The 22,845-nt window shown below is 38.0% G+C and overlaps 4 protein-coding genes and 1 pseudogene across 7 annotated transcripts; all 5 read right to left on the bottom strand.

The window, feature by feature from the left end:
- Window positions 1–3,663: 3,663 nt before the first annotated feature.
- Window positions 3,664–5,606, bottom strand: LOC126699625 (B3 domain-containing protein At4g01580-like). The gene is made up of 4 exons (XM_050397567.1): window positions 5,505–5,606; window positions 4,259–4,610; window positions 4,034–4,161; window positions 3,664–3,798 (listed from the first exon to the last, which is right to left on the bottom strand). Exons 1-4 carry the CDS (start codon window positions 5,604–5,606, stop codon window positions 3,664–3,666), a joined length of 717 nt encoding a protein of 238 aa, XP_050253524.1.
- A 2,579-nt stretch (window positions 5,607–8,185) lies between these two features.
- On the bottom strand, window positions 8,186–9,856 carry LOC126699622 (uncharacterized). Its single transcript, XM_050397558.1, has one exon. It carries the CDS (start codon window positions 9,854–9,856, stop codon window positions 8,186–8,188), a length of 1,671 nt encoding a protein of 556 aa, XP_050253515.1.
- Window positions 9,857–15,454: 5,598 nt separating this feature from the next.
- Window positions 15,455–22,338, bottom strand: LOC126713812 (uncharacterized). Of its 4 annotated transcripts, none has more exons than XM_050413684.1 (6): window positions 22,293–22,338; window positions 22,033–22,120; window positions 17,913–18,311; window positions 16,082–16,766; window positions 15,886–15,981; window positions 15,455–15,767 (listed from the first exon to the last, which is right to left on the bottom strand). In XM_050413684.1, the coding sequence occupies exons 3-4, from the start codon at window positions 18,162–18,164 to the stop codon at window positions 16,122–16,124; spliced, it is 897 nt and encodes a 298-aa protein (XP_050269641.1). In that variant the 5' UTR covers window positions 18,165–18,311; window positions 22,033–22,120; window positions 22,293–22,338; the 3' UTR covers window positions 15,455–15,767; window positions 15,886–15,981; window positions 16,082–16,121. The 4 variants fall into 4 exon arrangements, with proteins under 4 accessions (XP_050269641.1, XP_050269638.1, XP_050269640.1 ...); XM_050413681.1 differs by having other exon boundaries at window positions 15,455–15,814; window positions 15,897–15,981; XM_050413683.1 differs by having other exon boundaries at window positions 15,897–15,981.
- LOC126716271 (U6 spliceosomal RNA) lies at window positions 20,806–20,916 on the bottom strand (annotated as a pseudogene).
- Window positions 22,280–22,843, bottom strand: LOC126699618 (serine/threonine-protein phosphatase 7 long form homolog). The gene has a single exon (XM_050397549.1). The coding sequence runs from the start codon at window positions 22,841–22,843 to the stop codon at window positions 22,280–22,282; it is 564 nt and encodes a 187-aa protein (XP_050253506.1).
- Between the last annotated feature and the right edge of the window lie 2 nt (window positions 22,844–22,845).

Here is a 22,845-nt window from a genome sequence, read left to right as displayed (position 1 = left end):
ACAAAGCATGCCTCTTATACTTGCTCCTACGCACCTTGACAATGGTTTCGATGAAAAGGGAAGGAAAACAAATGGAACTATTGGTGACAAGGGCGTAAAGCAAGATACACCTGTCTACAGGGATTGTATGGATATGAGAGATAGGAAAAATGTTGTGACAAGCTATCCTAAAGAAGATATAATTAAGCTTAGTCAACTCACTTGAGCTAATACTTCGGCCAGAATCCCGATTGTTTGATCGTCCACAAAGAACATCCATAACATCATCAATACGAGGAGACATAGAGTTTGGATAAGTAGGTGTACAAATTATAGGTACATCAAGGGCTTTAGATACGTGCTCCCTAGTTATTGTAAACGGTACACCACGTATGGACGATGCCACCTTGTGACCACCAAGATCCTCATGCACCGATAGATTCGAATAGAATTCTCTAATCAAGTCAGCTGGAGGGGGTTGTATGTTTGTACATAGGGACAGCCAATGCCTAGACTGTAGATTCTCACGAACAAAAGGATGCAGTTCCTGTAAATTGATTTGCCTTTCTCCCCAAATACGCCTACGCTTAATCAAGGTTTCAAAGGTTTGCTCATTTTCTGGCGTGAGGAACCTTAATTGATCAAACACCACTTCAGGTTCGGATGCAGCTTTGCATTTTCCCCTCTTAGTCCTCTTCGGACCCATAACTAATCGATGGTCAGTAGTGCAAACACAATCAGCTCACACAAAAACAGAACCAAAATGAAGTTTGAAGCAGAGAACAAAAATTAAAGAGTAACCAGCTACCATGTGTAGAAAATCATGCACACAATATACTGTCTAGAGCAGTTTACAACAACACAATGAAAACCAAATATTCTTATTCACGGGTTGTTTAGTTGGTGCAATAATTGTAATGCATTTTGGTCCGAGTCAATAATTTGAAGTTAGAGACCTAGAGTATATAACAGAAGTCTTATCATATAGGAAACATACAAGTGGATTTAGGAACTGACATATATCATACCATCGTAGCTACATGTAGTAAGTTTCACCAGCTTCTACAAAAAACAGAAAATAAATTGCACAATGTACAGTTCAGACATACAACCAGCATATATCTATACCACACACATATGGAGCCACTGGCAAGTTCATTTTGTGGAAGGAAGACAACCTATGACATAGGCAACCTTACTAACAACAATGCATTTGACTAGGCAAACGCCCAATTTCATCACAATCTTCATAGACATAGACATAGAAGTGTGAAGCATCAAAATGCAAAATTTGAGAATAATGCACCAACAATGTGTAATTTCAAAGACAGCAACCGTTAAAAGAGTCTTACTATGTAAAATCCTCGACGAATTTGCGCGGGAAATTGTGGGTTCTAGCCGGATGAAGTGAGAGCAATCGAAGATGTAATTTCGGACAGCTGCAAGTTCTGCAGAACTGGGGAAGAGTTAATAAAAATGGGTAATAGATTGTAATGTCCATATAACTCGATTTTCTGGAAATCGACTTACATGCAATCAAATTTTCAGCACAAGGGCTTGCACATAAACCGACTGTCCGTAAATCGAGTTATGTGTAGCACAAATAACAAGAATCCAGTTAATGGTGGAACGGCTTTCTCATAACTCAATGTTGCAGACAACGAGTTAATTTCAAATAACTCGATTATACATAACTCGAGTTATTTTTCTGGGCCCCCAGATATTTGGACTGGTCCAGATGCAGTCCAAGACGAATCGAAGTTTAAAGGTAGGCCTGCCACAATACTCGATTCTACTTGAATCGAGTTCTGTGCAGTGGACACTCACAAGAATTCAAATTCCTCGAGATTTGGAAAATCGAGTTACGTTGTACACATGCACCCACCCAGCCCATATATTTGGACTGGTCCAGATGCAGTCCAAGAGGAATCCAACTGTATATGGCTACCTCGCACAAAACCGAACTCCGGTAAAATCAAGTTATTTGCAGTAGAATATCTCAAGAATGCAATTTCTGTGTGTAATGGCTTGCATATAAATTGATACATCATAAAGCGAGTTATTTGCAGAGTTACTCAATTTTGTAGAACTTGAGTTATTTTCACTGGTCTCCCTTAATCTTCCTGTTAGGTGTAATCATTTCTCAACATTAATTGACAATAACAAGTAGTCTTCTAAGTTGTTCCAAAAATCATGCGGAGCCTTTTTATTTAATATTTTTTATTTACTTCTTTTTTAGTGGTATGATTCTCAATAAAATGTAAGTTTCACAGTTTTCATGAAAATTTCTTTTTCATGAAAATTTCTTGAGAAAATGGATTTAGAAATAATCCAGACTCATGATTCCTTATGACAATGATAGAATTACTTGCATTTCTACCGTGTGGATGACCCACTTTCATAAGCAGTTAATGGCAGCAGTTATGATAGGAGTCTGACAGATGTTGTTTGCAGGTTTGTTTAGTTCAAAGATGATGTTTTTCTATAAATTTTGGTGTTTTGAATGCTTCCGTGTATCCTAAATCTCTCTCCTTTTTTATTTTCCCCTTATATTCATCCTTGCGTTTGCAACACTACTGTTCTTTTGAAGGACTACTGCAACAAAAAAAAAAAATATCATCCATTTTGTGTAGATTTGATTTCAATATAATTTAATTATCTTATCCAGAAGCATGAGTATGGTCTCTCGAATTTTAATGTTTTTGTACATGCAGGGAGCTTGGCATTGGAATAGTTCCATACAGTCCTCTTGTTCGTGGTTTTTTAGCTGGCAAAGGAGCCGTGGAAAATTTGGTTGCAAATAGCGTATTGGTACATATTTCACCAGTATTTTGTGTTATTCATTTGTAAGATACAAAGATTTTTCAGGAAACAATGATATTTTTCTTTGAGCAACGATTCATCAAGTTCATTGAATAAAACAGTACATATTTTAGTCCTTGCAGTTTACAAGAAGTTCCAACTTCATCTATAACATTTGAAAAATTGCTACCAAGTGAAATTTTGAAAATTTAGCTATCAAGCTTTTCAATTTGCCACATTATATTGATTGACACAATTGATGGATTAACTTCTCACTTATTTTTTAAACATCTAAATTTGCAAACATCAAAAATAATGACTAAAAATTATTGCACATGGTGTTATTGTATTAAAGTGTTACAATATATACAAAACATACAACAATGTCATCTGAAAAGAACAAAATCCTATAGCAATAACAATGTTGACCCCCCTAAAATAAAATCCAAGAGTCACCATTCAATGTAATATAATTGAATGACATGCAAAAAAGGCCAAAATCCAAACAAAAGCGCAGAAAAAAATACAGCATCACATTCATTTTAAAATACATATGAAAGTTCATCATAGTAATTAAAAATTTCCCAAGAGTGAAACTCTAAACATCACAAAAGTACCCAATCAATAAAGTTGCAAACTGGGATGAACAAAATAGGGATGAATAGTAAAGTTGCAAAGTAAACACACTCTAAACATCACATAATATTATCATCACTTTGCATCCACCCTAACCACTTAGTCTTGGCACTTGAAAATGTGGACGTTTAACACAACACCGTCCCTCATAATCAGCTCAAATACGCAAACATCTCCTACTTGCAAACTATTTTCCCTCACAAACGCAGACCAACCAGCTGATACGACACATGATGAACCCCCACTTCATTCATAAATGTATAGCTTCACAGGCCATAATCGGTCCACAATCTGGAGCTTGACAGGGAGTATACTTGCTTTGGTGTAGTCCTTGGTAAACCCGTCTCTTGGTAAGTAGTTGATAATGTGTTGGGGTAAACTCTGTAAAAGGAACAATAATAGATATTTAACAAATATATTCCAGCAACAAGTATCTAATTGATCTACATCTTTTCACCTAAAAACACAAATAAAAAAAAATCATTACGAACAAAATGTCCAGCCACAAGTATCTAGTGTGACAATCTTTCTAATTGATCTATGAAAAATGATAGTTAATGGGAGTTGCATTTCTAAATTACAAAAATATTCCATTTTAGTGAAGCTAAAAGCTTACCGCACGATCCTTGCCATTAACGTAGGATGGACGCATGATAACAGTGAAAAGGGGATTTTCTGATTTAAAAGCATTGGCTATAACAAGATTTTTAGCTACACCACCGTCTTTCTTAGGATGGGCTGATCCTGAAAGAAGTTGAAAATACGAAGTCATGCACATAAAATTAATAGAGCAGAAGCTAAACAAATCAACCAGTTGCTTACAAAAGTGTAACATTCAAACCTGAACCCTCTCCCCTATAAAAGTGTTTGATGATTTCAACAGAGCTGTCATCACTCTCATCATCTTCGATCCTATGAACTTGGAGTTCGTCGTCTAAAGTATAGTCTATTTCTGTTGCAGTGGCATCAAATATGAGTACATGAAACTGTGAATTTCCTTCATATTTGAAAACCAGCAAGTGCCCCACGGCTACACCATGAGAGCTTGCAAATTCGGACCAACCATTTTGAAACCAAACCCCCCCAGCATGTTGTGTCAACTTGACTTTCCATTTTCTACCATTTGGAATAGTGAGAAAGGCCATATCTGACAGGTCCACTCCAAATTTCTGCACGAACTTATCTGGAATCCGCTGTAAAAAGAATCTCCATAACATAAATGCAGGCTAGGGAAATAAACACATGCAATCAATCCTTATACACAATGCTAGAAAATAAAAGTTTGAATGATGGCATAATACTTCTTAGTTACAGCCCCCCACCCCCACACAAAAAAGAAAAGAAAATCAAACAAAATAAAATGTAATCCTGCAACATTGACGTTATATTTAATAGCTATAACAGTAACAAATCTTATGAATTTTGAAACCAAATTATACAACCTAATCTTATAACCAAAATAACCATCAACAGCTGTCAACATTTTACATTTCTCTGTTGTTGTTGAAATGTAAAAAATTTTGGGGAAATGTTGTATTTTGATAATGTGTCTGTGATTTGGTTTTGGGGTGTTGGGGAAACATTGAAGATGACCCACTTTTGTTTATGGGCAGGATTTGGATTTAGACGTAGTAATTTTTGCCACTTAGCCACTTCATAAGTTTGTGAACTCTAAAAAACAAATGATAAAAAGAGTGAACGATTTCTGTATCCTAGTTTGATCCCAGGACACAGTTTCACAGTTTAAATTGAGTTATACATCTGTGGTGACCCTATAAGCCCTATCACATTTTCAAAAAAATGCCATCTGCTCTTGCTCTATATTTATTTTTCCTCAATCTCTACCATGCGCTTATCCCTGTTTCATTTTTTGTTCATATAAAAGTGTACGATGCAAAAGTACTCTGTTATGTGACTGTGTTCTTCTTAAAGTGTAACCTACGTATTGCAAAATGAAAGTTTTTCTGACTACATGTAACAAATGTACATTTTTTCAAGAATCACAAATAAAGAAGATGAAGTGTTCGAAGTGTATATTAGCATATGATTTTCAGAGGAATCTAGTTTATAAATTTGAGCATACTTACAAGCTTTCCTTCCTGAACAGCATTCAGCAGAATAATCTTGAAAAAGTGTGGGGACCGATCAGCAGGACCATCGTCGTTGTCTCTCCGCCATTGAGAAGCCATTGTTCTGGTTCTCCAAACTTTCGCTGAGAAGAAGTTGAACAGTTGCTGCTTCGTACGTTTGAGCACTAAATAGTGGGTTGGTCATACACATAACCCGATTATTAAGAAATCGAGTTATGTGTACTGGGACTAAAAGGAGTCCATGCTGTGCGCAGTGTATCTCAGAGGAATCCATGTTGTGTGTGGTGGTTTGGAAGTCCATTTGAAGTAACTCGATATCCTGAAAATCAGGTTAAAGTAGAATTACTCGATACTCAAGAAATCGAGTTACATGCGAATAACTCGCTTATAAAGAAATCGAGTTAAGATAATTGGACTGGTCCCGAGGCAGTCCAAGAGGAATCTAAGTGTAGACAATGGTGATCAACGTATCTCGATTCTATAGATATCGAGTTCCTTTCAACATAACTCGGTAACAACTAAATCGAGTTAAGTTGACTGGGCTTCCTGACCCAGCCCAGATAATTGGACTGGTCCAGAGGCAGTCCAAGAGGAATCTAAGTGTAGACAATGGTCTTCAAAGTATCTCGATGCTAAAGATATCGAGTTTTTTTCAACATAACTCGGTAATAAATTAATCGAGTTAAGTTGACTGGCTTCCCGACCCAGCCCAGATATTTGGACTGGTCCAGAGGCAGTCCAAGAGGAATCTAAGTGTGCACAATGGTCTTCAACGTATCTCGATGCTAAAGATATCGAGTTTTTTTCAACATAACTCGGGAATAACTTAATCGAGTTAAGTTGACTGGCTTCCCGACCCAGCCCAGATATTTGGACTGGTCCAGAGGCAGTCCAAGAGAAATCTAAGTGTGCACAATGGTCTTCAACGTATCTCGATGCTAAAGATATCGAGTTTTTTTCAACATAACTCGGTAATAACTTAATCGAGTTAAGTTGACTGGCTTCCCGACCCAGCCCAGATATTTGGACTGGTCCAGAGGCAGTCCAAGAGGAATCTAAGTGTGCACAATGGTCTTCAACGTATCTCGATGCTAAAGAGATCGAGTTTTTTTCAACATAACTCGGTAATAACTTAATCGAGTTAAGTTGACTGGCTTCCCGACCCAGCCCAGATATTTGGACTGGTCCAGAGGCAGTCCAAGAGGAATCTAAGTGTGCACAATGGTCTTCAACGTATCTCGAAGCTACAGATAGCGAGTTCTTCTCAACATAACTCGGTTATAAGGAAATCGAGTTACCTTGACTGGGCTCAAACACCCAGTCTAGCTATTTGGACTGGTCCAGATACAGTCCAAGAGGAATCTAGCTGTGTAGAGTGCTCTCCAACGTAACTCGGTACCCTATAAATCGAGCTATGTTGAACGTAACTCGGATATAGAGAAATCGAGTAACCCAGATACTTGACAGTTGAGAATGGATACAGTCGAAGGGGATTGAAAATGGACTGCAATGTAACTCGTTAGCTGGAAAATCGAGTTTCATTTAGTATAACCTTTCTACTTGTAGTTTTGCTTGCGACTTGCACTGTTCACACCCATTCAGTATCGTGCTTATTCATAGTAAAAGTGGACCTGCTGACAACCATGCTGTGAACAACAAGTCATCCATACAAATCATAACCAACCACATCCATCAGTAACATTCCCCCATTTGCATTACGCGAATAAAAAAATCATCCATATATACAAGCTTATTTGTAAGTAAAGAGCCTCTATGCATTTAAATCAGTTGATGTACAAAAATAAAAAGTTCCATTTCTGCATTTTAAACATTCTTCACAATTGTAAGTTGAAACTTGGACAGCATCCGCCAACAATGGTTTTAGGCAAACATGGAGTCATAGCATTTGAGTGACACCTTCTATTTGTTCTTTTCAGAAGTTGCCTCCTTTCTGAGGAGTAGCCAACACAGAAATTAGTATACAACCCATGGTAATTAGTAAATTGAATTGACAAATATAGAAGAGCATTCAAGCTTGCCTGCTTAAATGAGGAGCATCTACAGTTACACCTTGGCAACAATTACAAATCTGCAGCAAAACATATACAATTAGGGAAATAGAGACCTCATGAATACTAGAATATGTACACCACAAACAATAAGATTGAAAGAATACTACAAATTACTGCCCACATCTTAATTATAACTCATATAATGTAATATCTAAACATGTAAAGAAGAATAACTTATGATACCCCCTTGTTACTATGATTTGTAATTGTTACCTGCTACATAGCACCATGGCTTGTTGAAGCCACATTTCGAGTTGGACATGTACGACGGTTATGACCCTCTTGGCGACACAAACCACACTTCAACTTTGGTCCATTCTCAATCCACAATGAGGTTGGCAACTCCCTATCCTCGTCATCCATCTCATTGCGGATTCTCGTGGACTTGGGCCGACCTTTTTCACGGATCAACCGCTGGTTTGGCATCACGGTTCTCCTTTCTGCTGGCTCCGGCCATTCTAACCTATCTTTTAGTGGTTGGAATATAGGCTCATAGCTGTGATACCGTTCTTCAAGGCGGTAGAAATGATCCATATACTCAGTGGCATCATGGTTGTGTTTGGCACAAACTGCTATCAAGTGGGAACAAGGGATCTTGTTTGCTTCCTATTTGCCGCACGTGCATGTCATGTCTATGAGGGAAACCCTATGGGTGTGATCTCCCCCGCCAGTGTTCAACAGTGAAGACTGTGTCTCCACTGTATATAACCGTTGTTGCGCACTCATCCTTCTAACAATATGGAGCTTCGCCTTCTCTTGATTTTCCTCGAACTTGTCATAGGCATATTTGCACCACACTTGCCCCTCTTCCAACTTCTCTAGGGTTTTGTTTCGACGTTCGTCAAAGTATGAGTTCACCTTGTAAAATGTAAACTTCACCATTGTAGTTATGGGCAAGCTACGTGCGCCCTTAAGTACCCCATTGAAGCACTCTGACAGGTTGGTTGTCATTGCCCCATATCGGTGCCCATGGTCATGTACAAGTGTCCACTTTTCTTGATTTACCTCCTTAAGATAGTCGTACGCAGCCGGGTTGACATTCTTGATGCAATCCATGGTGTTCTCAAACTTCCTAACTTGATTCGCAGTTGCTGCGTTCCATACCAAGTTCTTCAACGGCACACTATTGAAGTTAGTGTTAACATTGCTTACTAAATGGCGGAGGCAATACCGGTGATGGGTTAAGGGCGGTTGCAAGTAGCCCCTAGTGGTGTCATCGAAGCATGATTGTATCCCACGATGCCTGTCGGATATTATACACAAATTGGTGCGGTCTGTAACATAGGTCAACAGGCATGCCAAGAACCATCCCCATGTCTTCGTGCTCTCGCTTTCGACAACGGCAAATGCGAGTGGATAAACCTCGTTGTTACCATCTGTTGCCATTGCTATCAACAGCTTTCCTTTGTACTTGCCATAAAGGTGCGTTGCATCTATGCTTATCACCGGCCTGCAATGCCTAAACCCTCTAATACACGGACCGAAAGCCCAAAATGCGGAGTTGAATATACAAGTCCCCGGGACATTGGGGTCACACTTTAATGTGGTCACAGTATCCGGATCTGCATCAGACAATGCAGCAAGAAATCGTGGCAATTCTGCGTACGACTCGTCAAAATCCCCGTAAATACGTGCAACTGCCTTCTGTTTGGCTTCCCAAACCTTGTACATAGTTACATCATGCCCATGCCTTGCATGCAACATACTACGCAAGTCCCTTACCTTTCGGGTTAGGTCTTCCCGTACATACTTCTCAAGTGCAATGGAGATGAACTTTGAATCCATCATCCGCCCATCAGTTGGTAGCTGGAGGGATGAGCAACTATGGGGACCCTTACATGTACTGATAACCCACATCCCGTGCTTCTTGCTGCAATTGGCCCGAATTGACCACAGACATGCCTCATTCTTACACCGCACTACCAGCCTATTGGTGTCAGACTTGATGACTTTGTATTGCTTATTATGCTCCACAGAGTAGAGGGTCAACACATATTGAACAGAGGCTTTATTCTTGAATAGCATCCCCCTTGCTGGGTGGTCATCTTTATGCCAACTTGTAAGATGTCCTGTACCCAATGCAGGTGATGGGTCATTAATATTGTCCCATGTGTTTGATGTGAACCATTCTGGGATAGGAACTGTTGTAAGGCAATCCTCCTCGTTATTTTCGATCAGTGGTACATCTAAGACCTCCGCGTCGTCCACTGGTCCATCAGTATCAATGAACTCTTCATACACATCTCGGCTGGCATCAATATCAATTCCCCCGTCCATATCAGCTTGGACATGCTCATATGTGTGAGTAGACCCTCCCACATCATGTGTATTGGTGGCGCCCACCACTTCGGTGTTGTCCAAATGATCAACCGCACTACATGGTTGAGTATTGTAGGGGAAAGGCGTGGCATAGGCAAAGGGAGGATGCACGTCAACCGACAATGAGTGTGGCTCTTCCACCCCACTGGCATGCTATGAACTTGCACTACCATGGAACCCAACAGCCTCAACAGTTACATACAAGTCGGACGCTATGAACTGGGGGGTCCGCTTAATCACTGCCCACATCATGTCCACGTCAGCATCGCAACCCAACGGATTTGAGTTGTAGACAACCTGAGTACTCATAAGTATCTGGGGGGCACGGTACACAATGGATATCTTATGTGACTCCTTGTCCAACCGTAGAGCTTCCATTATCTTCCGGTGCATTTTTCTCAAGTGTGTTCCCCATTTCAACTCAATGAACTTCTGCTTCACTGACTCGCCTTTATAGGACAGCCCATGCAAGTCATGGAAATACTGTTCCCCATCATAGTAAACGTAGAAGCAGTGACGACCCATGCCAGACCTGGATAAAGACAATTAATTGTGGTTATCATGCAGAAGATAGGGGGTTATGTTAATGCAACAGTAATTAATCTTTTACAGATGCACTATGATGCTATCCTAATTATAGGTGTACACACTTGATTCGTTTGGACACAAACATTGGCCTTTTAGGGGAGACGTGCCACAACAAAGAATCAGGGTGTTTGTAATATCGCTTGGTAAGGATGCAATATGGAGTAGGAAAATGCAAACATGGTCAGCAAAACTTGTTCACCTCGCAGGCTTTCTTTTTCAGAACCCACACAGTAAAGACTTTCAGAACTGAAAGAGCCATACAATTTAAACCTCAGTATACATTACACATCATTGTTAATATGTATGAATGAATGCATATGTCATCATATGAATTCACCGTACAATGTTTGTTTATATATATGTTTATTTAGAATGATTATATACATATTTCCCAAAAGAATTCTCAAAAATAATTATTATATACATTACTATATGAAACTCGACATATTTAGGAACAATATGTATACAATGTCACTATCACACACACACACACACATATAAGATTATTCTCACATAAGTCATAAGAGCACACAATAATTAATCGTTTCTTGGACAATTTTTTCCAGGATTTTCAATGCACTAACAGTTTTTGCAATTCCTAACAAAAATGTTTCAAAAAATTGGTGCCCTAAGCACATACATTATATGTAAACATACCTATACATGTGTGTGTGTATATATATATATATATATATATACATGTGATCATATATGGGTAGGTAGCTTTGTTTATATTTACATATATTTGCATATACATACATACATACATGTATATATATATATATATATGTGTGTGTGTGTGTGTGTGTGTGTATGTGTGTGTATATATATATACATATATTTGGGAATGCCACATATACATCTTATGATATGGGTAAGTACGTTTGTCTATATATACATATATCTATACATACATACATTTATGTATATATATACACACACATAATGTCAGAATAAGACAGTTGTAGAAAGCAATCCAAATTATAAGTAGTTATGTAAGTCAATCCATTTATAAGTAGTTATGTAAGTGAATATATACCTGTCAGGGAAGATGTGCCAGAACAAAGAAGAAGGGGACCACAGCAACAGCACGCCTGGTGAGGATGCAATAATGACAAGGAAAATGGCAGAAGAGTTAGCAAACTTTGTTCACCTCATAGGCTTTCTTTTTCAGAGACCAGACAGTGAAGGTTTTCAACACAGATAGAGCCAGACACGTGCATGGATTCTGAAATGTGGGGAGGGGGACAACATGACTCGATATTAAGGAAATCGATTTTATATAAAACTCGATACCACATAAATCGAGTTACTGTTGACAAGACGTATTGAAATGACGGCATTTCAGAAACTCGGTTAATTAGAAGTCGAGTTACATGTAACTCCGCATGCTATAACTCGATTTCTATAGATTCGAGTTTTAGCCCCATTTCCTCTACAAAAGCCCACTTCACACGTTAGAAGGTGCAACCACATTCTAGTGCAAAGAGTTCCCACCATTGCGTTTTTGTAGAGCAGGATGGGACGAACCTATGTTGTGTTTAACGGTCGTGTTCCAGGCATATACGACAGTTGGCTAGATGCGAGTAGACAAGTTCATAAATTCCCAAACGCCAATCACAAATCATATAAAGATCGAAGGGAAGCCGAAGCTGCATACATGGAGTATTTGCATGGTAATGGTATGGGCGTGCATGGTGGTGCGTCTACATCGTGGGAAACTCCAAACATATCAACCTCAACTCCACCTAGCACTTCTCAAAGCGAAGGAACCAACTATGGCAGTGGAGACATTAGGCACACTTTGTTAAGGTATCAGTTGGAAGTTGCCATTGAGGAGCGTGACCACGCAAGGAGGATCGCAACGTTGAGTGCAAACATGTTGAATGAAGTGGTGGCTCATGTTGTGGGGGATGATGAAGTTGATGCACCCATGAGACAACGTACAGATGCATGAATGCAAAAGTACGACTTCTTGTTGTGGTATTTAGTAAGATATGTATACTTCCAAGTACCATCTGTTGTCATGTGTGCTTTAAGTAGAAGTGTCATCGTTTTCCAATTGTTTCACTGGCAGATATGTATATATGGAAAAATAACCTTATTATTTTTGTTTTTGGACTACTTTGGTCTTATTCGGTCCATTATATCTACTTTGGTCTTATTCGGTCCACTGTGGTTTCTATGAAAATCGGTGTACTACATTCTATTTACTCTATTTGATCCTATTCAGTCAGCTTTGGTCGTACCCCGTCTATTTGATTCACTGCAGTCCATTATTGTGTAGTTACAAAATACTACATCAGCCTATACACAATGAGCCACGATTAACGAATGTACATGACGTAAAAAACAACAATGAATTGCATAACCTCTACATGAACGATTTGGAAATCCTCCTTGTTGGAGGATTCACTGCAATCCATACCAATCAAAGAAAATTCAAAGTTTAAAAAAGATAGGATTGGAATTATTGTACTACATTCTATTTACTCTATTTGATCCTATTCAGTCAGCTTTGGTCGTACCCCGTCTATTTGATTCACTGCAGTCCATTATTGTGTAGTTACAAAATACTACATCAGCCTATACACAATGAGCCACGATTAACGAATGTACATGACGTAAAAAACAACAATGAATTGCATAACCTCTACATGAACGATTTGGAAATCCTCCTTGTTGGAGGATTCACTGCAATCCATACCAATCAAAGAAAATTCAAAGTTTAAAAAAGATAGGATTGGAATTATTCATACATGATAAATCGTCCAACATTAGAAAATTATCTAAATTCTTCAAGTCAATTCTGAAAATTTTAATAGCCACAATATAGAAAGTCCAGAACAAAATGACCATGAATAAAAATTGACACCAACCAACTAAAAAAACAAATAACACAGCTATATAAAGGTTCTTGAATCCCAAACACAGTAAATAAAATCCTAAAATTATGATGTACCTTGTAATATTATTCTGAATTAGAAAAAAAATGAACACTTAAAATTTAAAAGTTACGTAAAAAGTGAACATTACATGGAATACTACAGGTTTCAATAGATACATTACTATATCTTCCCTCTTGATCACTACTATGGACAAAACAGGTTCATCTCTATGAGAGTGGTCTTGCCACTGCCAATTCTGCCAACAATACGTATTTTGTGCCCTTCCTCAAATGTGCAACTGATCCCCCTCAGAACAAGTGCATCAGCCTATATTTGATCTGTTTTATCAATGATATATAAAGCCATATTATAAAGCCAAGTTTGAAGCAAATAACACAACTCTCAATCATGTGAAGATAAATACAAAACCAGTCAGATTGGTAATGAATGCCAAAGCATTAGTCCGCTTAGATAAAGTCCGGAAGAGCAACTTCAAATCAAGAATCAATCTCACTTCCGTCAAAAGTGCAAGCATTCCTTTCCCACTAAATACTCCACAGGAGACAAAGAGGTATCATCATGTCTAAATTTTTTAGCAATCAAACCATGTAAAGCACTAAACATATGAGGATTACCCATGTCAACAGTTTGGTCAATTAATGCCAACTTATAGATCAGAAGTCTTATTAAATGCTTCTTCCACTTCTAACTTATAGGAAGCTCAAAGAAAATATGTTTGATGATCACCAAACAGACATGTAAGAAGAAAATTTTACAGCATCGTTAGTTTGCAAAATCTACAATTATTTTCCTTCCCACATGATTTCAACACATTGCAGATAAGGATATATATATATATATATATATATATAAAGCTCAATGAAGGCAAATAAATGGAAAAAAATACCTGTATGCCCAACAAAAGTATGTGTACATTTGCTTCCTCTCCAAAGTTTTAAAGTTGTATCACTTGAACCTAAAATCGTGGTAGCATAAAAATGAACCCCATAAGTTCATAGTGAAAGACATAGTTGGATCTATGCATTCCAATCTGATGTAACCAGTTCCAACTACCAACAAAATCTAAAACAATATCTAGCAGAACAGTCATCTACTGAATCATATTATACCTGTAACAAGCTCGCTTGAAGGCAGCTTTATGAGTGCTTGGATTGCTGCCTTATGAGCCTCCCAGGATTCTGAAGGTTGGCCACTTCTCCAACGTCTTAATGTGCTGTGGTGAAGGAGACATTAGATACTAACCGAAAATTATTGAGAAAAATGCATATACCTTTGTAAGCATAGATAATAATTCAAACCCAAAAAACGGCAATACACAAACAATAAAAGTAACATTCAAACAGTATGCAAATTTTTCATTAATGCCTCCATCATTTCATTAAAGCAAATGATGGACAAGATTTGATTCATTGGCCAATGACACACACAACATATATATATATATATATATATATATATATATATATATATATACTGAAAATCATAAAATAAGAAGGCTAATTGATGAAAAAATCAATAATCAATTAAATGTTTCTCATTGGGTTCCCAATTTGCTACCAAAATGAAAAGGTAATATATACAATGATAAATAACAATTACAAACCCCAAGAAGCGAAAGGAACAAAACATGCACACATAACTAAGATTTTTGCCGTTTTTAGCTTTGGGTAAGTTATATTGTGAGCTGCTCTAGAACAATGCTAGAAAAAAAATATAAATTCTATTCTCCAAAGTTCCTACTAACGAACTTGTAATCAAATGTACACAGATCTAATCATTCTAGAGAGGAGGGGATTTAAAGGAGATTAAAAATAAGAAAATGGGAAGGAGGATGTACCAATCTAGGAATTGTAGGGAAGGCGAATCAGAAAATTAGGAGAGAGACACATACCTAGCCAAGCATTGTAGAGACTCGGATAAATGATTTGCTACAAAGGAGTTGGTTCTGCCATTGATCCGCATAAACTTCGTCATCAAACTCTTTTACAGAAAGTATCAAATTACTTCTTCTTGCTTATCAACAATACCACACATTTGTTTCTCACAAAAATAACAAAAATAAAAAAACAAATTACTCTCTTACAACCCACTTTACTGTAGCTAACAACATACAAAAACACAAGAAAGTTTGGCTTCAAATGAATACCAATCCAGACATTTGTCAAATTGCAATCAAAACTCCAAGTGCAGAAAAACTTCCTAATACATCAATAAATACAATACACCTTATGGGTTTTCTCCAAAATATCAATTTCTTGACAACAAACACATTGACAGCCAGTATTCTCCCCAAGCAATGATCCAGAAATAGATGCACAGCCACCAAGATTCTCCCCAATTAGTAGAACATTTTGCATGCTTATTCCAGTCACCTATACACATGAAGAATAAGCACACAAGGACAATCCAGCTCAATGGCCTTTTCGTGTCCACCATTGCAGTTAGGTCTAAAAATAAAAATACGACTTTAGAAGAAAAGTGAAACGTAACTATGCAGTCACCTATAGGCAGGAAGTATAAGCATACACTAAGGCATTTAATGATCTTTTCGTTTCCGCCCATATGCCCTGACAGGTCTAATCTTACCTGTTTCATCAGACACAACAGCATAATTAAATTAACATAATCAATCAAATGCACAGTACAAGTAGCTCAAGAAGATGGGAAGTGTAGACGAAGTACATACCATCACCGGTCCCGCAATCGGGAGCATGCGCACGCGGGCGTCACGATCTCCGCAAAGCCTCCACCGGCTCAATGTCCTCAGCCGGTATCTGCTCAATCTGTACAGCCTCTCCGTGGGCGGTTTGAGATGGAGCTGACATGGTGGGGTCCACATGCACTAGAGGTGGGGTGGGCATGCCTGGTGTGGGGACAAATATGCATCCACCATCATGGGCAGATCCACTGAAAACTGGGGGCGACATACGAGGAGGGCCCTCAAAGTCCGTGCTAGCACCATGGGATGTAGTGTGGGCTGGAACAGTGCCCTGATGATCGACGCTATGGGATGGCCCAGCACCATCGCCAGGCGTGCATCGCGGTGTCCTGCCGTCGTCATCAGACAGTACCCAATCAGTGCCAAGCCATGCCTCTTCTACACCCTCCTCATTCCCTTCCTCGTAGATGGGAGCCGACTCGGTCGTACGGCTGCGACCAGCTTGACCACCTCCACGATGTCCACCCCCACGAGACCCACCACGTTGCCCGCCACGAACTGGGGCCTGTGTATCAATGTCAACTGCTTCTGCAAGCGCATTCGCCAATTTAAGTCGGCCTAGCTCCTCCATAAGCTCTAGTGTAAATGTAAGGTCAGTGTGCATGTCAGAACCTTCATCGCACCTCTGTATAGACCTAATCATCGTCCGAACCTACAAAACAAGGGCGTCATAAAAGCAAGAACGCAAGTATGATGCAAAACTTGGATAAATCTGTTCCAAAATCAAAAGAAAAAGTAGCAAACATAGCTAATGAAATCCTTATATTACTTATAATTATGAAGCATCTTTAAAAAGACAGTGTATAAAAATAGGGGTTGGCCCCCCCTGTGCAAAAATTTATAGTTCCAACCCAACACTCAGGAATTTTCAGTTTCCTGTTATGTTTATCGCTATGCAATCTAAACATTGAGATAATACTTCTAAAAAACACGTATAGTTGGTTGTACATAAGTTCAATCTTAGCATAAGTGAAAATATCAGAATTTCACTTCTGTATCTAGGCTTCACGAGATTTACAACTCCATTAATATCACATTGCAATCAGGACACATATTTTGAAGTTATTATTTCCTAACGTACACGCCCAAATCAAATGAATTGAAAATATCAAACGCAAGCTTCAAGTTTCAATTAAGGGAAGTACCAAAAACTTAGAACATATATCATACTTGAATCTAGTATAAATGCACATCTCCTTGCTGCATACTTGCAAGATTTTAAATGACCTTTAAGCTGTTGGGAATTGCATTCTACCAACAGTTTAGTAAGGGACTTCCCAATCCTAGAGGTAATATCTATCAAGGAATATGTAATACATTAATCAGTCCTGGAGGAAAGGCTATCTAAACTATCATGAAATGTGAATTTATCACTACTACACAGAGTTGCACCGTCCATTTTAAAGTACAAGCCAACCAAAAACAAAAAAAAAATAAACAAAAAATAAAATAAAATACAATAAAACCCAACCCAACCTACCCTTTTTAAAAGTTGAATGTAATTATATGAACAAAGGTGTGGTCATCATTAGTCATTGCCCATTAACCATTCCTCATGCAAACAAATTGGATCAAGACAAATTCAGTTTGTTATGAACAACTTAAATCATGCAATATTTTGACTTTAAAACATAATGACATGTCATGCAGTATTTTTTGACTTTAAAACAAAATGACAGAGAAACTTATAGAGATGTAACAACGATAATTATTGTGGACTTTTGCATGCATGATAAAGCTGCTGAGGATATTTAATCCAACAATGGTTTCATCCATAAAATAGGAATTGTTGCCTCACCATGAGTTCCCAATACGTAGACTCTGGTGTTATGTACCGCCTTGTGTGGCGATTGTACCACATCATGTACTCAACGAGATACGTATCATCATCGTCTAGGAGATCGGACCCGCGAACTACATTCACTCGGTTGGCCCATTGCCGAATAAAGGGATCATGTTCTACCTCCCAGTTCTTCTCCCATTTACCCTGAAGGGATATCTTGTGAAGGGTAGTCGACGTATCCACGACACTTGGAACTGGTTGCTTCATCCCAAACTGACGGAGGACTCGCTCAGGATGATGCCACTCCACTATCCAAAAGAATATCAACGGCACCTCGGCCCTCTAAATATGCTGCCCAGCAGTGCAATACGCAGGTAGGGAGCCTAGCGTATGCGTGTACGGCTCCCATACAATCTGCATAAGTAGATTATGTTTGTGATAGTGAGACATCATACTAATTTAACATTATGTTTGTGATATGTAATATGCAAAGCATGGAATTTCTAGCTTCTAGTCGTACACAAAATCTTCAGGGATTATTGGGCAGAAACTAAAAGAACAACAAAATTGACCTGCAAAAAATATTAAAAGATCTAGGTTGTTCATGTCCACCATTTTCAGCCCCATGTTCATATGCTGGACAGGGTTCAAAGCTAACTGACACCATCAAATACTAGGGTTTTCAATCTGAACCAAACTTAGAGGAGGGTACTAGAGCATCCTTATGGCTGTAAGATGAATCCAAGTTGATGATTTCGCAAAATCTTTTTATCGTAATAGAAATATTGTGCTACATTAATTGCATTAGTCATTAACAATGTTTCAATGAATGAGAACAAAATGACTATTATAAGGTCTACTGAAGACATTGCATTTCAAGTACCACTTTATATTGCAAGAAATGGAAGCTATGTAAATTATTACATGGTATAATCCTCATCAAATACTGTTATTATATTTCTATGTAAATATATATTTCTTATAAATTTTAGTGTTGGAAATTACGTAAGCCTTTTAGTTATCTCAAACTAATCATGTCAATGTCTAAAATTACATTCCTCTTGAAGAATATGGTGAGCAGCATATTTTGCATGCTTCTAAAATTATATGAATAAAGTACTCGTTAATAATCCATAGCTTTTAATAATTTTAGGACTATTAAGGCAGCTAAAGTGGGGACAACTTAAGGAGTTGCATGCTGCAATTAAATTGTGCTCTCCAACTTTGGTGCAAGGAGCACGAACTAACTTTTCATTTAGGTCAACAACAAGAGGTAATGTGTCAAGCGTCTTTATGTTTTCTCATATATCACTGATTAACAATTATTTGTTTCTTTAAACTTAGGCCATTGTTTTCCAAGAAGACAATCGAGGCTGTGCATATTCAAAATATACCACTTGAATACGTAAATCGAAGTCAAACAGTATTCTACTAGACTGTAAAAATATAACCTTCAATTCAGCAAAGGTAATTTATAACGTACAATGTAACAATGTTTTTTGCATCACAATAACAATGTTTGTAATCCTGGATACCCCTATGTTAGAAGAAGAAATACTAAATTGTCTACTTATTAGGCAGAGCAATAACTATGGTTTTAAGCTCATAACATTTTATTAATTAATTACAAGTGATTTCACAAGCTTAATTACAAACCGTACAAGCTTAAATTTTATTTGTTTAATCAAATTTGTAGCATATATTGAGACTATATGCAAAAACAACCGACTAAAGTAGAGCGTGATAGTAATCTAGTGCAATTGTACATATGAAACTTCTAGCCAAGAGAGTTCGATCGTACCTATGAAACTTATATCTATGCCTAAATGGAGCTCACACGCTAAAACCACCTGCAGCACCAGTGGCACCAATGAATTGTAAAGAGCTTAGATTCACATTGACTACCTATGAAAACACCATCAACTAGAACATCCCAAACGGATGTTTAGATAACATAAAAGTTTATATTAACCTTAGATGGTCACTTAATACTAAATATTGCTATATTCTGTCACAGGGGTAGTGAAATGCATAAACTCCAAACATTAGTAAGTTTTTGAAGGCAAAGCAACAATTGAGACTATCTTCGGTGCTCACTCTGGCATCCTAAACAACCCCAAATCTCACAAAGGGTTTAACCTATACCCTAGACTCTCGAGTTCCTAGTGGGGGGGCACTAATGGCTTTGTATTTTGGAAATTTCACAGTGTGGACCCAAGCAATGACAACCATCCAGCATTGGACAAGGACAAGCTATGGCAATGGCTTAGCCTATGGTCACTCTATGACATTCAAGGCAGAGTAACTCCATCCTTTAGTTTGCTTAATTTCAAATTTCAATGAAAGCCAGAGAAGTGATCATGTGTTTTACGGGCCAATGATCAATAATGTCATCATTCCCTCTGTTTCTGTACTTAGGCCAAAAATGCAAATTGGGGTTATATTTTTGCTCTCATGTCATGATTACATAATAATTAGATAAAATTTTCGTAGTTTAACATTTGCAGCTTTCCCAACGTTCTAAATTTAAAGAATTTTATCATTTTATGAGATTTAACAGCCAACTATATTACAACGGTGAAGAGAAGCTCTAACTCAGCAAATTTAATTCAACGAAAATCTGGAATATAATTGTGGTAATATCTAAGTCAACCACCAAAACTATAGCGAATCCAGAAGGTGTGAAATATTAATAAGCTTCAACAATTCTAAAAAAAAATTCTATTTTAAAGCTTTAATATTGAAGTATAACAACTATCAAAGATTCAAACTCTCTCTAAAAGAATTATGAGCACAAGTCTGGGCTAACCTGTTGAGCAAGACTCCAAAACGCATGTAAAGAAGCAGAAAGTGCAAAAACAACGAAGAAGACAGTGAAACAGAATTCACGCAAGGATTAGGGAAAGAAAAAAATTTGGACCATTTCTCGATTTATGCGTGTCATCCTTGCGCAGGGGCCATGCGTTTTGAAAATATCATTTGTATTCTAATATGCCTTGATTCCCTTGTTCTGAAAAGACCCATATTTGTCAAGTTTATAGTAGGAAATTTGTTGTTTAGAATTTAATTGATATCTTCTGCGTTTACAATCATTCGCCTTATATAAAGTCTTAAGAAATATTGTTTTGAAATTTTTTAGTTCATTTTCATAGCAGGCTAAAAGTTCTATTTTCTCATGTTAAATAGGTTGAAACGGTGTATAATGACATAATCAGAAAATGAACACAAACTTTTGATTCAGTTAGTAGCTGGAAAGAATTTAAAGATGTCATCGTCAGTTTCGAAGATGCATCATTAAAATCAAATGAATTACTTGAGCACACAAATACAACCAAAGACAAATCTGATTATCTTTGGTATACTATTAGGTAAATTCATTTCTCATTGAATTATAACCAATTACATAATCCCATATGTGCGTCTTCTCTTCATTGCATCAGCTTAATGACATTTGTAACAATTGGTGGAGTTTTTGTTTTTTGGTTGCAACACAAGTTTGAACTCACTGTCTTGCACTAAACCAAGACTTCATGCTCAATCTTTTGCGCATGTTGCAAATGCTTCAAACATCTTGGAAAAGGGACAATTTATTCTGTGTTTTTTTTTTTTTTTCGGTGTAAATCACAAACGTTTCCGTACATAATGAAGAATATAGCCAAATTCTACTTTATATATATATGACTAAATTTATATATAACCCATTGATTTAACCCAACTTAACCTGAGTCATGTGAGTTGGGTTGCATTGGAAAAAACCCTTCAATCCAACCCAATTTGGAAAAAACCCTTTGATTTAACATTCAAGAATTTTTTACTTTTGTTTTACTTTATGTAAGGACGAGCAAGTATTCATGCAGGTGCTACAAATGGAAGTTCTAATGTGAAGTACTTCACGATGGACATTCCAATTGAGTTAAATGATGGGATGGAAATCCAAGTATCAAACAAAATGATTGGATGGTATTATGAAATCAACTCATTCCTACAACAATCCAAGAATTCAAAATAAAATAAAAATTGAGGGAAACGAAAATAAAAGCATGTGCGGTGCATTTGAGGGAAACGTGCTCAGCCCGTAGTCATAAGAATTGAGGGAAACGTGGTCATAAGAATTCAAACTAAATTAACCGAATACCTACTCGGCCCGTACTGTAGCCAGTGACGCCCGGTACGCAGCAAGGACGTGTGTGGCATGCTCTGCGGTGCATTTTGGCCCGCTCCACCTACCAAACATGAGGTGTCGACAAATGCTCATTACTGAACCTTACATTTAACAAACTTTGCTTTTATATTTCACATCCATATACTAAGCATTGATAAGTTTCTTTCGTTTGTTAGTTTGGCATATTTTTAATTATATGAAAGAGACAAATAACGAGAACTCAATGAACGTACCTAATGGCAAGGGGCCCTGAGTGCACTGGCGATAGAGGCGGCCTCACAACAGGGCATAATTGTGGGAACCTTGAATAGGCCCATAGCTGCACCAACAAGAGTGCTCCTCCAATCTGCATCACATCCTTCTTCGATGCACCACAAAGTTGCCTATACAGCCAGGCCAATGCTGCACTACCCCAGCTATACCGTCTCGCATTGCTGACTGGGTTGAGCAACTGCAGAGGCAGCAGTGAGACCCGGTCCGCAGACCTGTCCATGAACAAGAGGGCCCCCATCCGTACAAGTAGGTGGTAGCGGGCATGTTGCTGCACGACTTCGTCAGCAGCGTCCACAACTAAGGGATCGGCAAACTGTGCATCAAGCCAGGTGTATCTTATCCTCGCCCCAGCAAGGGTAGACTTGTTTGAGTTTGGTATCGAGGGTGGAGGTTTATGGCCCAACAACTGTTCGCACAGCTCACTCCATTTGTAGTCTGTCTTCCCAGTGACAGGCAACCCATCCACCGGAAGCCCCAGCATCACCTCCATATCTTGCAAGGTGATACCCATTT

Source organism: Quercus robur, chromosome 2 (assembly GCF_932294415.1).
Source record: "Quercus robur chromosome 2, dhQueRobu3.1, whole genome shotgun sequence".
Taxonomy (NCBI): Eukaryota; Viridiplantae; Streptophyta; class Magnoliopsida; order Fagales; family Fagaceae; genus Quercus; species Quercus robur.
The sequence above is the reverse complement of the archived record's forward strand: the minus strand, read 5'-3'. Positions and strand labels throughout refer to the sequence as shown.

Coding starts and splice junctions, on each gene's coding strand:
- LOC126699625 (XM_050397567.1), bottom strand. CDS start 5,606: ATGGCTTCTCAATGGCGGAGAGACAACGACGATGGTCCTGCTGATCGG. Junction 4,611..5,504: donor CTGTTCAGGAAGGAAAGCTT/GTAAGTATGCTC, acceptor TTCTTTTTACAG/CGGATTCCAGATAAGTTCGT. Junction 4,162..4,258: donor TTATAGGGGAGAGGGTTCAG/GTTTGAATGTTA, acceptor AACTTCTTTCAG/GATCAGCCCATCCTAAGAAA.
- LOC126699618 (XM_050397549.1), bottom strand. CDS start 22,843: ATGGGTATCACCTTGCAAGATATGGAGGTGATGCTGGGGCTTCCGGTG.
- LOC126699622 (XM_050397558.1), bottom strand. CDS start 9,856: ATGGACGGGGGAATTGATATTGATGCCAGCCGAGATGTGTATGAAGAG.
- LOC126713812 (XM_050413684.1), bottom strand. CDS start 18,164: ATGAAGCAACCAGTTCCAAGTGTCGTGGATACGTCGACTACCCTTCAC. Junction 16,767..17,912: donor CTACGTATTGGGAACTCATG/GTGAGGCAACAA, acceptor CTTGTTTTGTAG/GTTCGGACGATGATTAGGTC.